We start from the raw sequence: 23,796 nt of genomic DNA on the forward strand, positions 1-23,796 counted from the left end.
TCCTGACATAAACAAGTGGAGCCACTTGAGCAATTCTATAGTTGAGTCGCCAACACCTCATGATAAACTAGCAAGGGCTACAGATAAGGTTAACAGGACCAATGGGGTGCAATTACTGATCTCCAAGCAGGGATTGTCCACTAGAGTAATAAACACTGTTGTGATTACCCATTCAGACTGTATTTTTTAAGCAGATCTGTGATGGTGTGGACAGATTACTGCCAGAAGTGGGCAGGGTAATACCCAGGTATGACCTTATCAACTTTATGCAGATAGGCTGCCCATCGTATGTGAGGCAGTTGTGACATTCTGTACTGCTGGTGGAACTGCGTTTGTGACTTCTGCGGCATTTTGAATTTAATTGTTAGTTCTTTGGTATAGTTAGCACAAAGCGACTTTTAGTTTGTAGTCCCTTCTCAACTACGAACTGCTCTGTTTGTCACTGTTTGTCAACCTTGGACAAGTCATCATCTAACCTACCTCACAGGCTGTTGTCGGATTAAAAATATCACTCTGTACTCCTTTTCTGGAAGCCGAGGATGCATACGTAATTTTTTTAAACATACAAAGAAGAAAACTTACTGGGAGTGATTACGATTTGAGCACTTAGGATGGTAATCAGTGTTGTACTATGATGAACGTTCCATCTGTACAAGCATTTCAGCTGGCCAGACAGAAACACCCATATCCACTGTGTGTGTTTTGGGGGTCTCCTGGCCCCCCTCAACCCACTTTAGGGATTTGTGGGGAGGAGAGGGGAGAAAGCACCATTGTACCATCAGAAGTCTTTATTCATGGCTTCCACTGATAGAACTCATTAGGTGAATCCCACCTGTAGGTTTTGCTCTGCCAGTATGCATTAACACCTTTGTGAGTGGATCTGCTAACAATGAATACTGGTGTATCTGAAGAAGTGTGCATGCTCACCAAAGCTCATACCAATAACAAACTTAGTTGGTCTCTAAGGTGCTACCGAGGGACGCGGGTGGCGCTGTGGGTAAAACCTCAGTGCCTAGGACTTGCCGATCACATGGTCGGCGGTTCGAATCCCCGTGGCGGGGTGCACTCCCGTTGTTCGGTCCCAGCGCCTGCCAACCTAGCAGTTCGAAAGCACCTCTGGGTGCAAGTAGATAAATAGGGACCGCTTACTAGTGGGAAGGTAAACGGCGTTCCGTGTGCTGTGCTGGCTCGCCAGATGCAGCTTGTCACGCTGGCCACGTAACCCGGAAGTGTCTGCGGACAGCGCTGGCTCCCGGCCTATAGAGTGAGATGAGCGCACAACCCTAGAGTCTGGCAAGACTGGCCCGTACGGGCAGGGGTACCTTTACCTTTACCTTTAAGGTGCTACCGGAAGGATTTTTATTTTATTTTCTCTCGACTATGACAGACCAACATGGCTACCTACCTGTAATGAATACTGAGGACAGTAGGCAACTTATTTTCCAGACTCCAGGTCTAACTAAGCATTGAATTGCTAGTTGCAGCTGTTGGATAGTCTGAATAGATTTATTGATGTAAGCTATATAATTCAATAAGCTGCTAATAAACACATTGTTTTCATTTTAGGTAGATGCCATGGAAGGTGAACCCCGGAGTTTTATCTTTATGAGTGAGGATGCAATGACAAATCCAGACAAACTGATGGTTTTAATTCACGGCAGCGGTGTTGTTCGAGCAGGACAGTGGGCAAGACGGCTTATTATAAATGAAGATCTGGACAGTGGCACTCAGATTCCATACATTAAAAGAGCTATTGAGGTAGGATATGTATTTGGCCTTTTGAAATATGTTTGTTTTTTATACTCAACAATTTTTCACAATATTGTGAGATTTTATTTTCTTAAACTTGTATATAACTGCCAATTTTCTTTAGATTTCTAAAACTTTTGCATAATAATTCTTTTATTTGAGGAAACAGTTGTTGTTTACTTACATTGAATACTGTTATAGGAACTGCCGTGTGGTCTTTGGAGAAGATAAATCAATCCAAAAATCTTTTTAAAACTACTGATGTTTTCAGTTGAATTTCATCAGCTTGAAGTTTTCCTTATCTCCATCTGAAGCACAAATTGTTCTGTCTATTATTACAGGAAGTTGATCCTAGAAGGCATTTGAACTTGTACCCTTACAGAAAGAGATGTTCTATGAAGCATACAAATGGACCTATTAAAATTAGTTGGACTAAGTCAGATTCTTAACACAAAACACGCTCCAGTGTTTCACAATGCTGTTCGAGCTTTTAACACACCCACAGAGGAATACTCCCATGAAAACAAAAAAAGGGAGCGTGACATAGGTAATCTCCCCCCCCCCCAACTGTCTTCCAGTGTATCTTGCAGCAGTAGTAATGTCCCAAAGAAAGTCATGTGGGTTATGTCAGGAGAAAAAACACATTGGAAACATTTTACCCAATACATTAATTTTTAAATCGAAACTAAGAAACTGACACAGACAGTTTTACAGTAGCCTTTTCAGCTCCAAGCAGAATTATAATGTGTCTTGTTGGGTGATAAAATATCCCAAAATAAAGCTGTCCATGGTGTGTCAGCAGGTGTGTACCTGCTTCTGTTCATTTTTTGGTTTAAAAAACCACATAGGATTTATTTACTCATTTCTATCCCATTTATTTATTTATAAAATGTATAAAATGCTTAATATGAAAATAAATTTCTTAAGTGCTTTATATAAAACATTATTAGGAAAAATTAATAAAATTTCATATAAAAATATAACAATTTTTTAAAAGTTGATTAAACACAGAACAAAAATATGTAAAACTGAGCAGTGCTCAAAAAGAAAAAAATAGTTTAAGAATTAGAAATCACAGTCCAGGAAATCTTTAAGTAGCATTTATAACTGGTTACTATCTCCACCTCCTGAACCACCTGTTGAAAGGCATTCCAAAGGGTGAGTGCTACCACTGAGAGAGCTCATTTCTGTGTTGTCACCAAGTGACAGTCTGCTGGTCATAGAATGACTAGCATGAGATCCTTGAAAGATCTTAAGGTTTGGCTTGGTCTGTACTTGGGATGTGATCTGCTACATTAACACTGGGATTTTAAACCCCCCCCCCCACACACACAATTTGTAATGCTCAGTTGTTTTCCTTGGGATTTTTTGGGGGGCTGGGGGTGGGTCCTGGGTGCTTTAGTTTGGAAAGAAAACTGTAAATGGTAAAGTGAGTGACAGTTGTGCAGGTGATGACAAATTAGATCATACTGTAGAACTACTGAATAAATTTTGCAACGAAAAAGTGCACTCAGGTAGGATTTAAGCTGTGTTTTTCATTCAGCGGTTAAGCGGTGAATGTCTTCATTTTAAGACTTTCTGATGCTTCTGCTTATGATAAACCATGAGAAAATAAGTTTTGTAAATTTATAAATTACACATCTTTTTCTAGGCTATACTGTTTTGGGTGAAGCGTGCCTTCAAATATGGTTCAAAGCCTTGAACCGGGGGGGGGGGGGATGTAGGCCAATTTTCATTTTTACAGAAACTGTTTTAAAAGAGAATCATTGTTAGGGTAATTTGTATTATTGTGTGCTGAACCTAAACAACTTCAGTGGGGTTGAAAATGAAGGTTTCAGAGTTCTGCCATTTTCCCCTCAAAGTAACAAATACTAAAGGTCTGCTTTAGATAAAATTCAAACTTCTTCATCATTCTAATTTCGGGGCAGCCAACATGGTGCCCTCCAGGTGTTGTTGGACTACAATTCCCAATACCTAACCATTGGCCATGCTGGCTGGGGCTAATGGGAGTTGGAGTTCAACAACACCCGGAGGGTCATAGGCTAGCCATTTAAGGTCTATGCTTTATTCAGCTGGGTAAGGGTCTTATTGCTGGATCAGGAAATTTTAAAAGTGCAGAAATGGGGAGAATTGTTTCAGCACTGTTTCTCTCTTTTTTAAAAATATGCATTTTTATTAGTTTTTACATATATTTTCCAAACATCTCATCTCATCTCATCTTATACAACATTTTGGCTATTTTAGCCTGAGACTTCCATCAACAATGTCTAATGATTTTCAAACCTCATCTCTTAATCTTACATTTGTTATCCTAACTATTACTTTTAATAATCCATAACTTAAAATCCATTCTCATAAATCTTTTCTGCAATATTTCATACAGTTCTCCTTACAAAACGTATTGTAGTCCTACAAGCATAGTCAGTTGGTTACAATTGTCTTTCAGATAACTCATATATTTACTCCAAGCTTTCAAGAATTTCTGGTCCCGCTGGTTTCGAATTCTCCCTGTCATCTTATCCAATTCTGTGTAGTCCATCAGTTTCATCTGCCATTCCTCTTTCATCGGTAGTTCTTCCTGCTTCCATTTCTATGCCAAGAATACTCGTTTCAGCACTGTTTCTCATTCTCATCCAAAAAGTGTTTAACAGTCTCACCACGTGAAGTAAAATTATTCCTGTTCTTCTGCAAATCTCCAATATACACTCTCTGGTGGGGTACTAGATCCATCTCTAGATTGGATACATGCAAATAAAAGCTCTTAATTCTGCATATGTACATGCATTTCATGTACATATGGTAGAAGTATTCATTTCAGTATCTGATTCGGGTCCATAGATTTGGGAAGGGCTTGTGAAAACTTCCCTGCTCTGAGAAAGCCTCATAGGTTTGAAGTACATTTGGCTTCAGAGCCAGGGATTGGTCGTTCTGGTGGATTCTTGAAGAGGTATATCTTATTTAATAATAATCTTTATTGTGGTCCAACGACCCATAACATGGATTCAGAATAAAATACAGACAACCCCCTAGGGAAGGAAGACCGAGCTTTATTTGTTTAGTCATGGGTATGTTGATCTTTGATTTGTATCACTACTGAGAGAAACTTTGCCACGGCCATTGTGATATCATTGGATTTATTGTCCAGAAGATATTTGATATAATAGGCTTCAGATTGACCCGGCCGATTTGCCAATAGTGGCTTAATCAGTAGTTCCCTAGCTTTACCATATTGTCCCCAATGCAATAAAATATGCCTCATGCAGTTGACGTCCTGAGACATTGTATATCTTATTTGTTGCAGCAAGCATTTAGCATGTATTTTCACACTTTGGCTGAGAATCCAAATCCAAGAACTGCACAATTAGTTCCCTATCCAATAAGGTTTTGTGCCCATGCTTCTCTATTAGTATGTCTCTTAATTTCCTAGTGCTGTATGGGTTGTTGCTGTTGTTTTAACTGAGGGGACTTTTAGAAGTGAGAGGTAAGATAAAAAGTAAAAAATACTTACTTGCGTATGCTAGCTCTTGTGCCCGCCTGAAACACTCTGGATTTTTGTCGTTAAGTTTTATATGATTAAGTTGGTCATGATAACAGTTTTGAAAATATGTTTAATAAGATACTGAATGTAAAAAAAAAAGTTCTTCCTTATCCCAAACATACATATACAAAAATAGGAAATACTGAGACATACAGTGGTACCTTTGTTTAAGAACAGCTTAGTTTACGAACAACTTGGATTAAGAACGCTGCAAACCTGGAAATAGCTGTCTTAGTTTGTGAACTTTGCCTTGGAATAAGAACATGTTTCACTTCTTGTTGAGTGTGCTCCATTTATAAATAGAGTCCCCCGCTGCTATGGGAAAGCATGCCTTGGTTTAAGAACGCTTTGGTTTAAGAACAGACTTCTGAAACGGATTAAGTTCATAAACCAAGGTACCACTGTATATGTTTTATTTCCTTTTTAAAAATGTGTGGTAGTTATATATTTATTCGCAATACATAGTGCCTGTTAAATTCCGATTGAATGGATTTATATCCAAATGAATTTTATACAGAAACTTTATAAGTAGGTAATTAGTCATAAATTTGTCTAAGTTCAGTCAAAGATTGCTTAAAGAAAATTGAGAGGGAAGGTTAAATGCTTGGAGTAATATTGAATGACAGGCTATATAAGCCCACCCTAGCCCCCATGCCAGCAAAGGAAAACAATGAGATGACAGCTCTAGTGTTTGGAGAGAGGTTGTTAACGACAGCTTATTCCTTTATGATTTCAACTCTTGACAGAAGACAGGTCTGCTTGTTGCATCATGGCAGATGTATCATTACCTTCTGGCCCTGTCATGACTGAATTGGAATAAACCCACTTGCAGTTCTGAAAATCCAATTACTTTGTGGAAGTTTGGGCACTGTTTCTATGATTCATGCGTAGTTGTGTATAAACCTCATCTCAGTGGCTGTTTACTTCTGAATTCTAATAGCGTTCTAATAATTTTAATTCTGAAGATCACAAAATGAATTAAATGTATGGTGGTATTTTCTTTGTGTCCTGATAAATCATTATTATGGTCATATAATATCTGCAGCATTATTTTGTTGCAACTTTCACCATTAAGCTAGAGAAATTCCTATTAAATCTTGCTAGATATATATGTATTTTGAAAGGTGCATTTTTCTGTTAACCATTAAGCATTGGAAAATGCCACCTAGTGAATATTTACAGTATTTTATGTTTCTTGTGTCTGTTTTTCATTTTGACAATTAAGTGGTATTTTCTGTGGGTTCATATGGATATTAGAATTCAGCATTTTTACCACTTTAACTTGTGGGATACCTCACAGTGACTCTGGAGATTAGACAAGAGAGAGAGGAGGTGTGGATTTATGAAAGTATGTCAAAAGCCTTGGGGTTTGGGTATGATCAGAATTTCAATGGCGGTTGAGATGAGTTTAAATGCTTCGAAGCCATGCATAAAAATCATGTTTAATTTCTGTCATATTGTTCTTTTTTAGTCACTCTGATGTCTTTTTCAAATCTGCTTTTCTCCAGCTTTGTGCTACCATATCCAAGATCTGTGTCCCTCCCCCGCTTTGTATTTCATTTTAACTGCTGATCCCTTTTCTGTGGTGCTTCTGCCTTTAATATCAGCTGAAGAGGCCTGGATTGCTGAATCAAAGCTGTTTTGGGAGGGATACAGTGTTTAAGATTGTGCAGGGTGAGAATCTCTGGGTAGAAGGTAACACTTCCTGCAGTTATAATCAATGCACTTGACACTTTCAAAGGGAGGAGAAGCCATGACTTGCTCAGGGGTTAAACTTTTTAAATAACCTCCCCAGGGAAAGATGCCGTCAATAAAACATAATAATTAGTTGAAGATTCTTGAGTGGTATTGGTTAAGAATAAAAAGATTAGAGACAGGGAAGGTCTTTACATTTCTTTTGTTTCTTAACCTTTAACTTGAGTTTAAATTTAATGTAGCTCTTAAGAATTAATCTGTTTTTACTGTCTTTTAGCTGCAGAAATCTGTGTATCTTCTTTTTAACAATAAAATTACTGTCACAACTCATGGTTCTTCCTATGGCCAGTAAACCCACCTCTTTCCTCTTCCTGTATATACAGCAGCATTCAACTAAAGAAAATATATAGAATAAATAAAAATTAATTTTTCACTAACATTTAGTCAGTTTTACATATCTACATTTAACATACCCATGCGGATAAAGGTCAAATGGAATCTGTAGCAGTTGAAGGCAAGGGCTTGGAGTCAGGGAAAATAAGAAGCCAAATTTAGGCTGTTTTCATATATTATTTTTGAAATATCTAGTAGCATGTTTAAAATAAAAGATTTACATACTTCTGCATATGGTATGAAGCTTGCGGTTTTCAAATTCAGGAGGTTATTTAAATGCCTCCAAACAGTGTGTGGGAAATACTAAATACTGATAAATAATGTATGAATTGGTTTAGTATGAAAGAGTCCTAACCTTCATTAATTATTTATTTAATATTTCCACTTTAAGGAAATGTAAAGAAAAATGAAATCTTGACTGTAGTTTGGGATAGTAACCCATATATGGCTTAGGTGAATCTGTAAGCTAAATATTTAATAAATAAAACACTGATTGTTCCTCTTTTGTGGTGCTTTCAAATGGTTCAGAAAGAGTTGAGCTTTATTTTGTATACTTTTAAAATACTTACACAGTTATGAATTTAGAATTTCTCTTACAATTGCCACACACTCTTAATTCCCTTCCATTTTTCATTGATATTTCCATTCTCCAGACTGGATTACCACAGTTTCTCTTTGTGGGGCTGCCTTTGAAGTTGGTCTAGAAGCTGCAGCTAGTGCAAAGTACAGCAGATTGACTGCTTACTGGAGCAGGATATTGCTAATGGGCTAATTTCAGAGTGACAGTTTTGGGGTGTATGAAGTCCTATACTGTACAGCTTGGGACCAGAATACCTGAAAGATCATCTCACCGCTTACCGGTATATACCCAGTTGATCACTGCGCTCTGCTAAAAGATGCTAAGCCCTTGGTATTAGACTAGTGGTTTTCAACCGTTTTGAGAGCACGGCTCCCATGACCAACCACATTCTTTCTGTGGCTCCCCTGTAATGGAAGCCACTTACACTGGGGTTCTGTTACAGTATGCGCATAAGTGGGGATTTTCCCATTCTGCCCCCACTCCATCTCCCCCACCCCTTTTTGGCACCATTTTGGGGGTGTGTGTATGTGGGAGAGCATGTGTTGACAGGAACCCAAGTGACGCCTCTGCTCTGCAGGGCCGAGCTGACGCCCCAGCCTGCCTTTCCCGAAATTAGTGTGCACATGTGTGGGGAATGGAGAGGGCAAAACAAGATCAAGATCAGAAGCAGAAATATTTTGTTATTGTGGGGAAAGCGAGAAACACACAGCACAGGTGATACATGGTTCTCTTCCCATAAAGCTGGGTGACTGTTACGGAAAAGGGGGGGTTGCCGGGGGGGAGGTAAAAAGAAATAGAGGGGAAGGATGTTGGGGATTGGAGAGAGAAACAGAGAAGACACTGCTCATTTTCAGGGTTACTTTTAAATCCCTATTTATAGAGCACACACATCCAGGCACACATACCATTATGCTACTTTGCTGTTTTTCAAGCCCTTTGTGTAAATCTAAGGAACTGTTAGTTATTGAAGCTGGGGAGGATTTGTTGTTGTTGTGGGGAAAATATTTTAATAATAAATAAATAAATAAATCTATTTTTTTAAGTATACCCCGCCCTTCCTGGTTCAAAAACCGCTCTCAGGGCGGCTAACAACAAATTTAAAACCCTTTAAGAAGTAAAACAATCATGCAAAAGTGTTTCCCCACTTCTTTTTTTGCTGCTGTTATATTTTGGGAAGAAAATGGGCTGCAAGTTAAAGCTGCTGGTTCCCTGGAATGTTCCTCAGAGAGAAAGAGAGAGAGATATAATGCAAGAAGATATGGGCTGCAAGTTAAGGAAAGGACGACCCCCTGGGGCTCCCCTGCACTCAGGTCACCCCAGGGTGCCACAGCACACTGGTTGAAAACCAATATATTAGACAATTTATCAAGAAAAGGTGACAATTTTACACAGGTCACAAGTATCTCTGCATTTGCTAAAGTGAAGAAGAATATAGCATGATGATCTGCCATGGTGTGCTATGTGATGTGGCAAAATGCTTTATAAAGGTTCTGAGGCTGGACTACAGAATATCCAGAAGATAGTCATTTTGTAATTAGTATACTTTTATTATACCTCTTTCAAAACTTTACCAGTCAGTTTACCAAGATGTGCTTTTTAACTGTTCAAATGCCAGCCCTAATAGGGGCATATAAATGTATTTATGATTCAATCCAACTGCCAAAGCAAAGTTGATTTTTTAAAAAGCATGTGTCATTATTTAAAATACCTTGCAATTCAACAGGGAGAAGTGCTTGCTAATTCAGACCATTAAATGTATAGTTCAGTAACATTCTTCTGCCTGATAAGCAGCAGAGTATAGTTCTATTACAGAAATTCAAGTGTTTTAATCCTGTCATGAACCGTCCTACCATAAGTAATCAAGGAATAAATTTGGCATGGGGTTCTCGTGCAAAATTATGTGGTTTCATAATCTTTTGAAAATTCATCATTCTTTTGAATAATAATAATATGTCATTTTTGATCATTTTTTTTAAAAAAGTTAAATAGTTCTATGAGAACAAACTGTAATTGTTGATAATTGTCTTTTTTCTTGAAATTAACAAATTATAACATCAAAACATTTCCAGTGAGGTATGTAGTAGGTCATTTGCTGCTGCAGGCATTTTCTCTCCCTTCAGGATGTGCTTGTTTAGTTTCTCTCACTTTCTGCCTGTGGCACTGTGCAGTGAAATTCAGACATGTTCTTTCCCTCCAAGGAATCTCTAGGGTTGAATATAACTTATACAAAATTAATAAATGGTGTTGCTTTTTCATTATCACCCTTCCAGTGCAATTTGCTATGTGTTCCCTGTTTGAAAAAATATATTGTTTAGGTTACATTTCTTATAGGAAAGCAGTGTTTCTACTTAATTTTTTTTACCGTATATGGGGAAAGGGTGGCTAATGGAGTAGATGTCATAACTATGATTGCATATAACTGTTTTTGCAGTTGTATGGTGGGGATGGCAGAGCTACAATACTAAAGAAGTCATGATGTCTGAACAAAGATATTGAACATGTTGCAAGGCCTTAAACCTAAAAGCATAGTCAGTAGTGAAAATTAGGCTCAAATATGGAATCATAAGGCATGGCATTCTACTAGATCAGCAGCCACCTTCTAACTACAATAACTTCACCAAGCTACCACAAAAGCACAAACCTATGCACTGAAACTTGTTTGAAACTAAATTTCCTGTTGGCTGTAGCTAGCCAACAGAAAGATTTTGTACAAATGAAGAAAGCGACCCCTGTTATCATTTGCAGAACCTTGATTGAAGTTTTCCATGAAATTGGTAAAATAGCTAACCAAAAATACAGGTGAACTCCCAAATAATGTTATTGTTTATTTTTGATGGTTTTTTTGCAAATTATTTTATTGAAAGCCTTAATTATGTTTTGCATTGTAGCAGCCAGAACGGTAATAGCCAAACATTAGAAACAATCTCATCGTAATTTATTGAGTTTTTGGTACAAGGAAATTTGGCCTTGTTGGAAAACCTGACATTTAAACTGAAAGAAAAGGACCAGAAGCAGACAAATTTTATACCATATTGTAATGGTTCTAGGGGTTGCTCATGCGTAAGTTGCCTTTACTCCTGGCTAGGTTGCATGGTTGAACCCTTTCTGTCTGGACAGCCTCAAGTTCCGTGGCTGCCTCAGTCACTGGCAGAATCCGTCAGTGGGCGTTTCTTAAACCACTTCCAGCATAGAAGCTGTTTGACGCCCAGTCTCCTCCCCCGTTGCCTGCGCAAAAGTTTTCTGCGCAAGGTGGGTGTGGGCAACGGAGTGCTAGTGTCCTCTCCGCTGGTCTCCTGCGAAGCGTCCTGGAGCCACCTCTCTGATTCCTCCATCTCCTCCCCTTCTCCACTGGCGTTACGCTGATTACCTTCCCCAGCGGATGGGCTATCCCTCCTCCTACTAGGACCCTCTCCACCATCGTCCGGGAGCCTCCTCTCCGCCTCCCGCTCCGATGGCAGTTCCCTGACACATATTGTACAAGTTTATTGAATATGCAACTTTATCACAACACTTTTCAACCTTCAACACATGGGACTCTATAGAAAACTACTTTTGGTCAGTCAGAGAATGCAGGAAAGAATTGATAATTATCCTTAACATATGTGATAACATGCTATGATCTCCCTTTATATCCTCTCTCTCTTGCTTTTCTCATCATAATGCATACCCTCTCCCACATATGTGGTTTATTTTGTTATTGTTTCATTGTAGCTCATATATGAATTACCTAAGGTGTGTATAAAACTCAGTAAATACAATTTTAAAAATGAATCTTGGTGATGCATGAGAGGATGACAGCTTGAAATTTCACATCATGAAAGAATCTATTTTTCTGTTGAAGTGAAATAGTTTTGTTACTTATAATAGTGTTCTATTCAGTAATATTAAATATTGTGCAAATTGTTACATGTTCATATTTTTTTCAGAAACCTTTGACAAAGGTACCAAAAAAAAAAAACATTGCAAACAGAAAAATGTTTTCTTTAGTGAGATCTGTTGACTTTCAGACATTGGGTTTGTCTTTTGAATTCCAACACTTATCATCAGGAGAAACATGACGAAGACTAATCTAAAGTACACTTATCTAGTGCTGGGGGGGGGGGGGGCGTGGAACTAGAAAAAGCTGCTTCCCTTCTGCCAGTGAGATCTTTCCACTGGAGCAAAGTTCTACCATGTGTGGAAGGAGTCTTTCCATCATTGATAGATGAAGTCTTGGTCCAATGCAATGTGAGATAATATGCAACACCGGCGCCAAGTGGGGGGGCAAAACTCCCCCCAAATTTTCAATTAAGCCCCCCCCCCCCGTTCTGGGGCAGCAGCGCACGCACACCACAGGGCTTGCTTGTGTCACACATGCACACTGCGGGGGACGCACAACACAGTGCGTGTGTGCACAATGTGGAGATGTCGCACAGCTCCGGGCCCCCCCAAGCAGCATGTCTTATATGCAAGATCAAAGATGTACTATTTCAAATATTTGATCGTGGTAGCTTATGTAGTAAATCCATCTATCAAATGTTTTTGTTTTAAAATTTATATGCCAACTTTCCAGCCCAAATGAGAACTTGAAGAGTCTCACAATGAAATAAATAATGAACACAAGATGTTAATAGCACAACCAAAGATTAAAATTATGAAGAAAAAATGAGAGCAAATACTGTAGTTGTAACTGCAAGGATGAAATTAGAATGTCTGCTTTAGTCACATTCTGTTGACATTGGGAGCATATAGGATTAATTTTCAATAGTTAATAAGTGGTTGTAGACTTATATTTTAACTGGTAGCTTATGTTTATTATATTTAAAATATTTATTAATGAGTGTCCTATGCAGAATAAAACATTTAGTAGCTATAATTATTGAAATAGGCTAATTTAGATATTGGAAGCATTGCTTTCCAATGTTGACTCATGCACCTTCATAAATGTTAAATTTCTCATGCCTATTTAATTAAATAGGCAAATCTATCATATATATTTTTAACCAGATGACTTTCACATAATGTCTATTTCCATGTTCAGCTAGGCCTATTGTTTGTTTTATATCTTGCACTGTGTATTTATCTTCTGACTGTATTTCCCATGAGTCTCTGGTAAGTAGATCATGTAATCTGAAAATAATTTAATTTAGAACTGTGGGTGTAGGAGGCGAGAGAGGACTAATTAAAGGACATATGCAGGAGTCCATCTGGGTTGCTAGAATCATCCTTCACCAACTAAAATAAGTAATTTCTCTTGGGAAATACTTATCTGAAGTTTAGATATTTTAATAATTGTCATAGATAAACACATATAGATAAACCAGAATTTTAGCGTATTTTAGTGACGAGATTCACTTTAAAAGGGTGTGTGTGTCATAAAAAGACTTTCAGCACAAGCGTTATAGTGTATATATATATATCAAGCTTGAAATAGATTCATCCACAGCAACTATGATAGAATTGTAGAGTTGGAAGGGATCCCAAGGGCAACTGTTGGCTACTCATGTGTACTCTTCCCTCATGATTTCTCCTTTTTTCATTTCTTATACATGCCCTTCTTATGTCTCAGCTCCTCTGTAAGCTCCTTATTCAAAAACACTGGTTTCTTTTAAAAAATAAAATAATTTTTATAATAATATAATATAATATAATATAATATAATATAATATAATATAATATTATTATATAATATAATAAAAGATTTCCCTTGTTTACAAAAGTACATGCATTGCCTTTTCTCAGGTTGTAAAGTCTTTTCTATATATGATGTGAGACATTAGTGTTGTAAAAAAACAAACAAACCCTGGTTTCTTGCTTCCCACTTTTCTTCTTAGAATTGTCTGCATTTGTGCCTTCAGTTTTTCACCTTTAAGAAATTCCTGTCCATTTTGGACTCCGTTTAAGTATTTCTGACCATGGGATCTCACCCAGTAGTTCTTTAAGCTTTTTGAAATCCGCCATCTTAAAGTCCAGAAGGCATGCCTAACTATACTCAGCTTTCCCTTGCCTCTGTATAATGAAGCACAAGAGAGTATGACCACTTTCTTCCAGGATTCCTAGTACTTTCACTTCGTCATTCAGTTCCTCCTTGGAAGACCAAGGCCAGGAGAGATGACCTTGTTGCTTCTTCCAGCTTCTGGGAAATGAAATTGTCAGCAAAAGGCAATGGAGGAATTTGTTGGACCTTACATTCTTGGCAAAGTTTGTGTTCCAACAGATATTGGGGTAGTTGATGTCTCCCATTATGACTATATCTCTTTGAATATTTGGTAATCTGCACTAGGAAGTCATCATCCAAGTCTTCAGTCTGGCTTGAAGGTCTATAGGAAACCTCACAGTGCTGTTACTGTTGTTTCCATCCTCCTTTTTTATTCTCAATCTGCCTTCCCTGTTCCAACTCTTGGATCTCTTCAGAAGTATACACACCCCTTACATATAACGCTCCTACTCCTCCCTTCCTGTTTGGTCTATTCCTTTTGAATAGGTTATACCCCTCAATTTCTATATTCCAGTCACGAGCCTCATCCTATCAAGTTATGTCACACCCATTGCTGTAGAAAGTATATAACGGGATGCTGACTCCCTGTAGAGGAAAGTCTGTTGCAATTCTTATAGCTGGAGCCAGCGTGGTGTAGTGGTTAAAGCGTCAGACTAGAATGTGGGTGATCTTGGGCCAGACATTGCCTCTCAGTTTCACCTTCCTCACAGAGTTGTTGTGGGGATAAAATGAGGAAGGGGAGAACCACTTGAACCAACAAGCTCCTTACAGAAAACGTGGGATAGAAATGCAGTAAATAAAATAGTAAATAAAAGTCAAGTCTCTCATGAGTAGCCCTAAGGTGTTTTTTGCATAATGTTTGGTTCAAGTTATTTCCCCCTTTTTACTACAGTGGTTCAAGTATATAAATATGGGGGGTGGGGTGTTAAAAGTGCATGGTTCCTTGAAAATGGGTGTAATGGGGAGTGCTGGAAATATTGATAGTTTGAGCTGTAGTACAAATAATGTTTACATATTATACATTTTGGGTTGTTTCTTTGGGAGAACCCATTGCTAAATGATAGAGTATATTCTATTCATGTGGAAAGTCTGTGGTTCAATTCCTGGCATCTTCAACTAAAATGTATCTTGAGTCGCATAGCTGCAAAAGACATCTGATTGAAATCTTGGAGAGCCTCTGTCAGTCAGTGGACAACACTGGGATTGATGCACCAAAGGCAGTTTCATATGTTAACATGATAAGCTACTGATTCCTTAGTACATAACATATTGTATGTGCAACTTCCTTTTGGATATTTCTTCAGGTATATGTGAGTTTTCAGGGAGAACGAAAAGATACCCATTTCTTATGAAACAACAGGATATGCAATTTGGTTATCAAAAATGTAATGAAGTAATGATTTTAGTTGTTAAGTGAAGAAATCGGCTGAATCTTAAGAAAATGTTTAAGAATACTTGAGAAAAATATTCAAATCTGTTGGTAGAAATCTAATTAAATGAAAAGGCTAATAAGATAAAATATTAATCTAAATGTGACTTATTCAGTTACCTTCCAGCTTATAATTGTTTTATGGTGATAATTAATGATGGGAACTGTTCTGGTTTTATCAGGAGGTATATACTTGTTCAGGTTTTGCTTTGCTGCTTATGTGGATTCTATGCTATGCAAAAGTTCATCACTTAATTGTAGTAAGTTTTCTCTGCATTGCTGAAGGGGCTAGGATATGCAGCTCTTCTACTAATTTTATATTTGAAAGTTTTTTCCCCATCCATCCAAATGTTTTTCTTATACAGTTGATAAAAGGTATGCTAATTCAGGGCTTTGTGGCCCTTTCCATTGTTTTCTACACTAATGAGTTGTACCCTCAGCCATAAAGAACCAATTCCATGCCGTGACCCTTGTCACATTTTCTTTGTGTGGTCTGACATTCAGGCACTGGTGATGGAAGCTTCTACCATTCAGCTATTGGTGTTCTTCCTCAGTGATGAGTTCCCTGATGTCAGTCTTATCAGCCACATTGCCCTGTATTGGGGAAAATTGTTGCTGAATGCTGCATGAGGCACTTTGCAGCTATTATCAACTGATACTTCCCTGCTTAGACTCTGGAGTTGACTTCCATACTGTGTCATCTTGAAGATGGGTAGAATGCCATAGTTGGCAGGTTTTGGTTTATGCTGTATACTGACTGAAGCTTAACAAATATTGTGACTTGGTGAAAACAATTTCTGAAAGCAGGTAGGATTTTTTTTTAATCCAAAATGGTGTTTGGGGGGAGGTTGGAAATGACTTGTTAAAATTAAGTTTGTAAAGGTGTGTACAATACGTAGCTGCTTTCATCATAGTTGTAGAATCATTAAATGCAATTGAAATGCCGGAGGAATCTATTCATCTATATATAAAGACAAAAGTGGGGACTGTTCAACATATTGACCAAATCCAGGTCTTTTTATGTTTGGATATAGCTCATTTCAATTTCTCTGTGACTACTGTTAATTTGGTCTTATCCTGATTTTGCTTTTACTCAACAAACCTCAGTGAGCTACGTCAAGTGATAGTGGAGTTCTTAGGAAGCAAGGTTTCCTAGAGCATTGGGAATGTCAGGAGGGCTCTGGCTAAAGTAAAACCAGAAGCTGCTGAGAGGGTGTTGAAACTAATGCAGATTAGGGTGGTGGTCTCTGGGGTCAGTTTCCCAAACAACTTTTGGCAATGAAATTGCTGATGTTACAGGTGGGTAAAATGGCAAGGAAAAGGATCAGGACTCTTTGGAGCTTCAATGATGTTTTTGTGTTCCTGGAGGAGTGGAAGGGAAAGAAAACCTTTTATAGTGAACTGTAGTCTATGAATCAAGCAGGTTGACAGCTAAAATGCAAGTCTGCCTTGTAGGTGGGATGTCAAAGCATTATCACTGCATCTTGCATCTTCAAGTTCCCATCCAACAGATCTTTTCTCTGTGCTGAATGGTTATCAAATCCATATGTACAGTAGATAAGAGACATGGGTGGCGCTGTGGTCTAAACCACTAAGCCTCTTGGGCTTGCCAATCAGAAGGTTGGCGATTTGAATCCCCGCGATGGGGTGAGCGCCCGTTGCTCAGTCGCAGCTCCTGCCAACCTAGCAGTTCGAAAGCACTTCAAAGTGCAAGAAGATAAATAGGTACCGCTCCGGTGGGAAGGTAAATGGCGTTTCCGTGCACTGCTCTGGTTTTGGTGTTCTGTTGCACCAGAAGCAGCTTAGTCATGCTGGCCACATGACCTAGAAAAACTGTCTGCAGACAGACGCCAGCTCCCTTGGCCTGTAAAGCGAGATGAGCGTCGCAACTCCAGAGTCGTCTGCAACTGGACTTAACTGTCAGGTGTTCTTTACCCTTTTACAGTAGATAAAAAGGTGGTGGCACTCTCAGAAGCCTATTGTGGAAAATTTGTGAGGCACTTTGAGGATAAAGTTGCTTATATTTGTTAGGGACGTGGGTGGCACTGTGGTCTAAACCACTGAGCCTCTTGGGCTTGCTGATCATAAGGTCAGCAGTTCAAATCCACACAACCAGATAAGCTCCCTTTGCTTTGTCCCAGCTCCTGCCAACCTAGTGTGGGATATAAAGCTGTCAGTCAAGTCCAACATTCCGAGAGGACTAACTGCCTCTATGTGGCAGGCAGTTTTGTCAGTTGGTCGATTGGTTGGTTGCTGCAAGGAGAGTTAACTGGTAACTGCTCGGAAGCAGTCTTCTCATGACTCACTACTATCTAGTATATAGTTTATCTGTTCAGCTAGTGCTTCAGTTAATGCAGCCAGAGCATGTGGACACCATGCTTGAAGTACAGTGGTCAACCGGCTGTATTCTTAACCCTTGCCCTTCATTGCCATCCCAATCAAATGTGGCTGTGGAGATGCTGAACTGATTCTTAGATTCAGAAATGGGCTGAATGATGGTCAACAAACTGAGACTGAATCCTGACAAGTCAGAGGCACTGTGAGTAGACATTCATATGTCTGGAAAGTCGATGTTCAGTTGGTTTTGGGTGGGGTTACACTCCACATGAAGGAACAGGGCTGTAATTTGGAGATACTCTTAGATCTAGCATTGTCATTCGAGGCCCAGGTGGCCTTAGGGGTGAGGAAGGCCTTTCCCAGCTTTAGCTGGTTTTTCAGCTATGGTTATTGGATAGGAACAGCCTATTCAGAGTGGTCCATGCATTATAATGTAGCTGCCCTTGAACATAGCTCAGAAATGTGCCAGAGATTTGACTGGTGCAGCCAGGAGGGATCATGTTGCAATGATACTCAAATAATTACATTGAGTACTATTTGCTTTTGAACCCAATTCCGTGTTTGGTACTACTTTTAAAGCCCTAAATGGCTTGCGAGCTGAATATTTAAAAGTTGTGCATTTCCCTGTTTCAGTCTGCCTGTGCTTTAAGATTCATTGTTGGTGGAGGCTTGTCCAGTGGTGGTGATGGATAGACGCTTTTCCATAGCAGCATCCTGTTTATGGAATGCCCTTCCCTTACAGGCAAGTCAGGCATCAACACAGTTGTGATTTCAGCTCTAAGTGAAGATGTACCTGCTTACTTAAGCTTTTTAGGTTTTTAATGTACTTTTAAAAAACTGATAATTTATTTTAGGTTGTACTCCATCCTTGTATCAGTAGTGATGAGGGGCAGGCTATATAGATTTAAAATAAATGAATATAAATAAATTATTTATAGAATCTGGTGCCACAAAATTTGATGGTCACAGGCTTAGATGGCTTTGAAGAGGAATTAGACAAATTTATGATAGCTAAGTCTACTAATGGCTGTTAGTCATGAAGGCTGTATGTAACATCCCATGATAGATCATTTGAACCACGAAGTGGAGATATTCATCTCCCATTGTTAATATCCCGAAGCATATGAGAAGAATAAGAATTTATTATTTCGGTCACCGACCAGTTCCAGCCCACATACAACATCAAGGAAGTCATTAAACATGATAGGGATACATTTGAATTTGCAATTAGGTATAACAGGGACAATACAGATATAGCAACAGTTAAAAATATATAAGTTAAAACTTAGTCACTAACATATAACGTAAAATTATCGTTTAAGGCCTTACTCAGCTTGTTTGCTAAGTTTTATGGCAATCACACAGAATTTGTCTACCCTTAACGTGATCTCAGGATCCTTGTCTTCTACCAGGAATTTTAGACATTGAAGTTTGGATTCATTTGGAGATTTTTGTATAGCAGGGGTAATAAATACTGAGCGTATATTCCTGTAGAAACGGCAGCGTAACAAGGCATGAGAGACAGTTTCTACCTCCATCAAGCCGCAGGGGCAGACTCGTTCCGCGTATGGTTTACCCTTGAATCTGCCCTGCAATAAAGCGGATGGAGGCACGTTGACTCTAGCGAGGGTAAATGACCATCTGTATTTAGGTATTTGCAATTTTGACAGATAATTTGCTGGGGTAAATCCTCTCCCATTATCTTTTATTGTTGGGTGTTTATTCATCTCGCTCACGTGGCATTGCAGTTCCACATCCCAAATTCGTCAGCGGATTATTGCTCTAGCTTTCTCATAAGCTACAGCTATCAGGGCCTGTGGGGAAAACCCCAAGCCTCTTAGCTTTTCATGCAGTGTAGCTTTCCATTTAGATTGGTAGGAACCCAGTAGGGTTAAGGGTGCCAACCCAACAGGGGAAAAGAGTAGTTTTAACCAATAATGGATCTTCAGAATCCATATCTGAGCACTAACAGGGATTTGCCTGATCTCCAGGCGGACAGCTATGTTAGACACACAAGAAGGGATCCCTAGCAGGCAGTGATAGAACTTAGTTTGGAATGATTCTAAGGGAGCAAGGTTTGAGAAGCTGCAGATCTGAGAGCCATATATCAGATGTGTTAATATTTTTGCAGCAAAGACCTGTGAGGCTGCCGGAATATATTGACCCCCTTTTCCATAGAAAAACCATATAATAGCTTTGGTAGATCTTTGGGCATTTGCAATAGTATTTTTAACCTGGTAATGCCACAAGCCCCTTTCCTGGAAGGTTATACCCAGGTATTTAAAAGATGATACCTGTTCAGTAGGTCGATTGTCAATTCTCCATTTGTGTCTCACTCTTTTTTTAGAGAACACCATAACTTTGGATTTGCTATTGTTAATTGTTCGGCATTACAATATGATATTGTAATATGAGAATGATGCTTCTGTAGGCACCTAGCTGGAAAGATTTTTAGTCATTTCCCTCAACTTTCTTTGCTAATATATTTAGTGCACCTGATCTGAAATAAAAAAAAGCACAGATAATCTTCAATGGCACTTCTGACTGAGCAGACTTTAGGGTGGAATTTAACAACATGCTCTTCCAGTTGTTTGTTTGTGCAAGCATTGCAGCTTGCCAAATGCAATGATCCTCCCCCTGTGCAGTGTTCTGAGGGTTCTTCTGACACCTCCAAGCCACTTTTGGGAGGAGGAAAGGGGGAAAGTCCCCATTGAACAAGCACACATCCTTGTGGAGGTCTTCACTAACAGGACTGGTTAGGTGCACCTCACCATTGCCTTCCAGAACTGGTCAGCTTCTTCTAATAGTTGTTCTTGCCTGCCTGGGAGACCAGACCTTCACTTAACCCTGTCTGTTGATCAAGAAGTGGTGTTATTGTTGAGGCAGAACTATAGAACTGGAGTGGTGAATAATATTTGGCTAGCAGGCCAGATCCTGTACTCCCTGCCCCCCTTACACAGTGTGCTTTGACAGATGGGTGGGTTTGGCTACCAGTCAATCACCTGATGTCACCTGCACTCAGGAACTCCCAAGTGCAGCTAATCCCAGTAGTTTGCAGCCACTGCTGATCATTGGGTGACAGTTGCAAAGTCTGCTTTTTGGAGCTCCAGTATGGAACTATTGGGGTGCAGGGTAAGGAGGCAGGGTTGCATTTGGTGCCACATCTAAAAGGCACTGAATGCAAGCCCTGCATTCCAAAAAACAATTTGGAGTTCACTTTCAGGCTTCCAATTGTCCCTTTCCAGTCACAACTTTACCTGCTCCACATTGATGTCACATATGACATGGGCATGATGTTTCCAAAACAACTGCAGGGGTCCAATTAGGACTCTTCTGGAACTTTTTAGGCCTGTGGGCCAGAGAATCCTTACTGCTTCATTAGAAGAACATAAATCTATGGCAAGTAATCCCCCCCCCCCCATATTTACAGAACAATCTGATGGGACCAAGATAATTAGTGGCAAAAGCCTGACAGTACTAGAGCTTTGCTAGACTTGCACTGGACAAGGAGAAAATATAGTGGTGAACTGCTGGAGGAAAACTAAATATACCATTTCCAAGGCTGAGGTATATTTTGTGTTGTTAAATGGGAAGGTTTTGGATCAAAGCCTCCCAATCTCCCCATCATGCCCGTTTTTCTTTCCTATTGCTGTTGGAGCACCGATAGCAGAGTTCCTGTGGCTGGAACCAAGAGGCCTCCAGGAGTATGTAGAGGGACTTCTGCAGCATTATCTGGTCTCTGTGCTGCTCTCCCGAGGACCGAGGAGTGGGCTCTTGTTTATTTGTTTATTTATTTGATTTCTGTACCACCTTTCAGTGAAGCTTCCAGTTTGGTTTACAAAAGCAAGAGGTGAACAGGAGCAATAAGCCACAGAGTTACATGTGTGTATGAGCCACCTCTGGATATGTAGTACTTTCCAAAAAAATGAAACAAGTGGAGGAAAAAATAAGAGATGAATTCTGCGGGTTTTGTGGCTGTTTTGGTTTCCCTCAACAAAAGGAATGTCTTAAAACTAACTTTAATTGGACAGAAAGAGTGAACAGAATGCAACCTAGATTCAGTAGATACATAGTCTGATGCTTCAAACACTGCTGATATTTAAATGCTTTTGTAACAGATGAAGTAAATTTAAAATGGACACATCATTAGTTCAGATTAGTAGGGTATGGATATCAGAAAGTTAAAATAATAAGTAATGCAAAAATATAAAATGATGTTTTTGAAATCTTTGCAAGAAATAATACTTAAAAGTTAACACAAACCCAGTAGGTATCACTGCTTCTTTTTAAGATACTTGTTAAGTTCTTATATGTTCAGGTTCAAATAAATTATGATAAAGTATAACGATTGTTTTGTTGATTTTTGCCAAGAAGCAGACCAAATTAGAATTCTTCTCACTGTGTGCCTTGGTGCCTAGTCCACCTGACTCGTCAAATGAAAAATTCATCAATTAATCCTCTGACAATAACGATATATACAGAAAAATCAATCTGGAATTGATTTTTTGAGTCAAAACATGAAAACCAAGCCCTGACCTGCACATAATGTGAATTTTCTCTTCATTTCGACCTTATTATTGTGTATAAAAGCTGAAGTGTTCGTATAATTATTTGTTCTGAGACAACTGCAAAAGTGTAGTTGTTTGAAGAAGAGTACATGTGCCATGGAGATGTGCTGAAGTATTATCTCTGTAAGCTAATAAAGTTGTCAAATAAAAGTAAGAGCACAGTTGATAGGAATTCAGTTAGAAGGCAACGGCGGGGGGGGGGGTGCTGATCATTGAAGCCTGATGGGAGACCACCCAGTGTAATCAACAGTGAGTTGAATATAGCGCCAATGAGAGAAAGCAAGAAATGGTTTTCATGTACATATTGACTCGGGTATGTCCTGTATTGCCTTTTTTTTAGCAGGAACCATTGAAAAATAGAAAAAACTGCACACTGAGGAATCTTTTACTTTGAATTTAGGCTAAGTTCTCTAGTGGAAATTGAAAGTGAAGCCTGCTTTTATGCTTTTACAGTGTCTTGGTCATCATCATTTCATGCAATGTTTCAAAATCCATCTAAAAGGGCCTTGCAGTGTTTAAGTTCACATGTGAAACTAAATATCATTTTTAACATGTCATTACATGGAAAAAAGCATTCATGATGAATTTTTGTCAAATATCTATGAGCAGAATAACCCTTTTCTTTTAAAGTATAAAGGAGAAGGCATCTAGTTATTGAATTATATGGATGAAGTTCAGTGCTTGGACTATTAATATTCTAATGAGCTTTATTTAAATGTAGAAAATATTAATAGTTACTTGCTAATACAGATCAGATTTTTAAAAAGATGCTTAGTCAGTTCTGTATGCTCAATATTCTTTTGGACTTGTGTTTCTTGAACAACCTCTGACCCCACAATTTTGCATGGTTTTGTAAAATGAGGGGAGTTGCAAAAGTATTCTGAGATATGACATGAGCAGTTACTGTGCTTTGTTTCGTTGCACTAGCTAATCAGAATCCCATGCCCTACCCTAAAGTAGATATTTAGCTCACAGCAAGAGTTTTAAAAACACTCCCTAACATAAGCACTTTCCTTGTTCTTGTTTATTGACAAACTATTTTATGGTCGAATCTTTAAAGAGAACTCATATATTTGCAGTTCTAACATTCATTTATAGCAAACAGGAACTGAAACATTCAGTGAGAAATAGTTTACTCAAGAACAAGTCAATATTACCCGCATCATGGTAAACTTTTGATTGCTATTCCCTGAATGTGTTCATTCTTAGAACAAATAAACATTAACAAATGTTTCATGTTTTATAGATGTAAAAAAGAGCTGAGTGCATACAATTCAAACACTGTTCGATTGATTTTCCCCTTCTTTCTATAGTAAGCAATAAAAAAATCTCCAGTAGAGATTTCTGACTAGGAAAAAGAGCTTAAAATCTTTTTATCTCCCCGTTTCTCTCTGTACGTTACAACTATTGTGAACTTGTATGCTAGAAACAGAACACTTTAAAAATTGATTTCATGAATGGAAGAGAGTATTTTTCTGTGCTCTGTTTCTTTCTTTTTATGCATAAATGATTGCTGCTTAATATTTCCCC

At 38.7% G+C, this 23,796-nt stretch overlaps 1 protein-coding gene across 8 annotated transcripts in view; it reads left to right on the forward strand.

Annotated features, from left to right (window-relative positions):
• Nucleotides 1-23,796, forward strand: part of ARB2A (ARB2 cotranscriptional regulator A) — a 201,303-nt gene that overhangs the window by 26,560 nt on the left and 150,947 nt on the right. For all 8 annotated transcript variants that reach the window (XM_083404186.1, XM_083404191.1, XM_083404189.1 and 5 more), the window contains exon 6: nt 1,567-1,758. In XM_083404186.1, coding sequence (XP_083260312.1) covers nt 1,567-1,758 — 192 coding nt within the window. The remainder of the gene's footprint in view (nt 1-1,566; nt 1,759-23,796) is intronic.

This window comes from Podarcis tiliguerta (genome assembly GCF_965153285.1).
Source record: "Podarcis tiliguerta genome assembly, chromosome: 11".
NCBI classification, from domain to species: domain Eukaryota; kingdom Metazoa; phylum Chordata; class Lepidosauria; order Squamata; family Lacertidae; genus Podarcis; species Podarcis tiliguerta.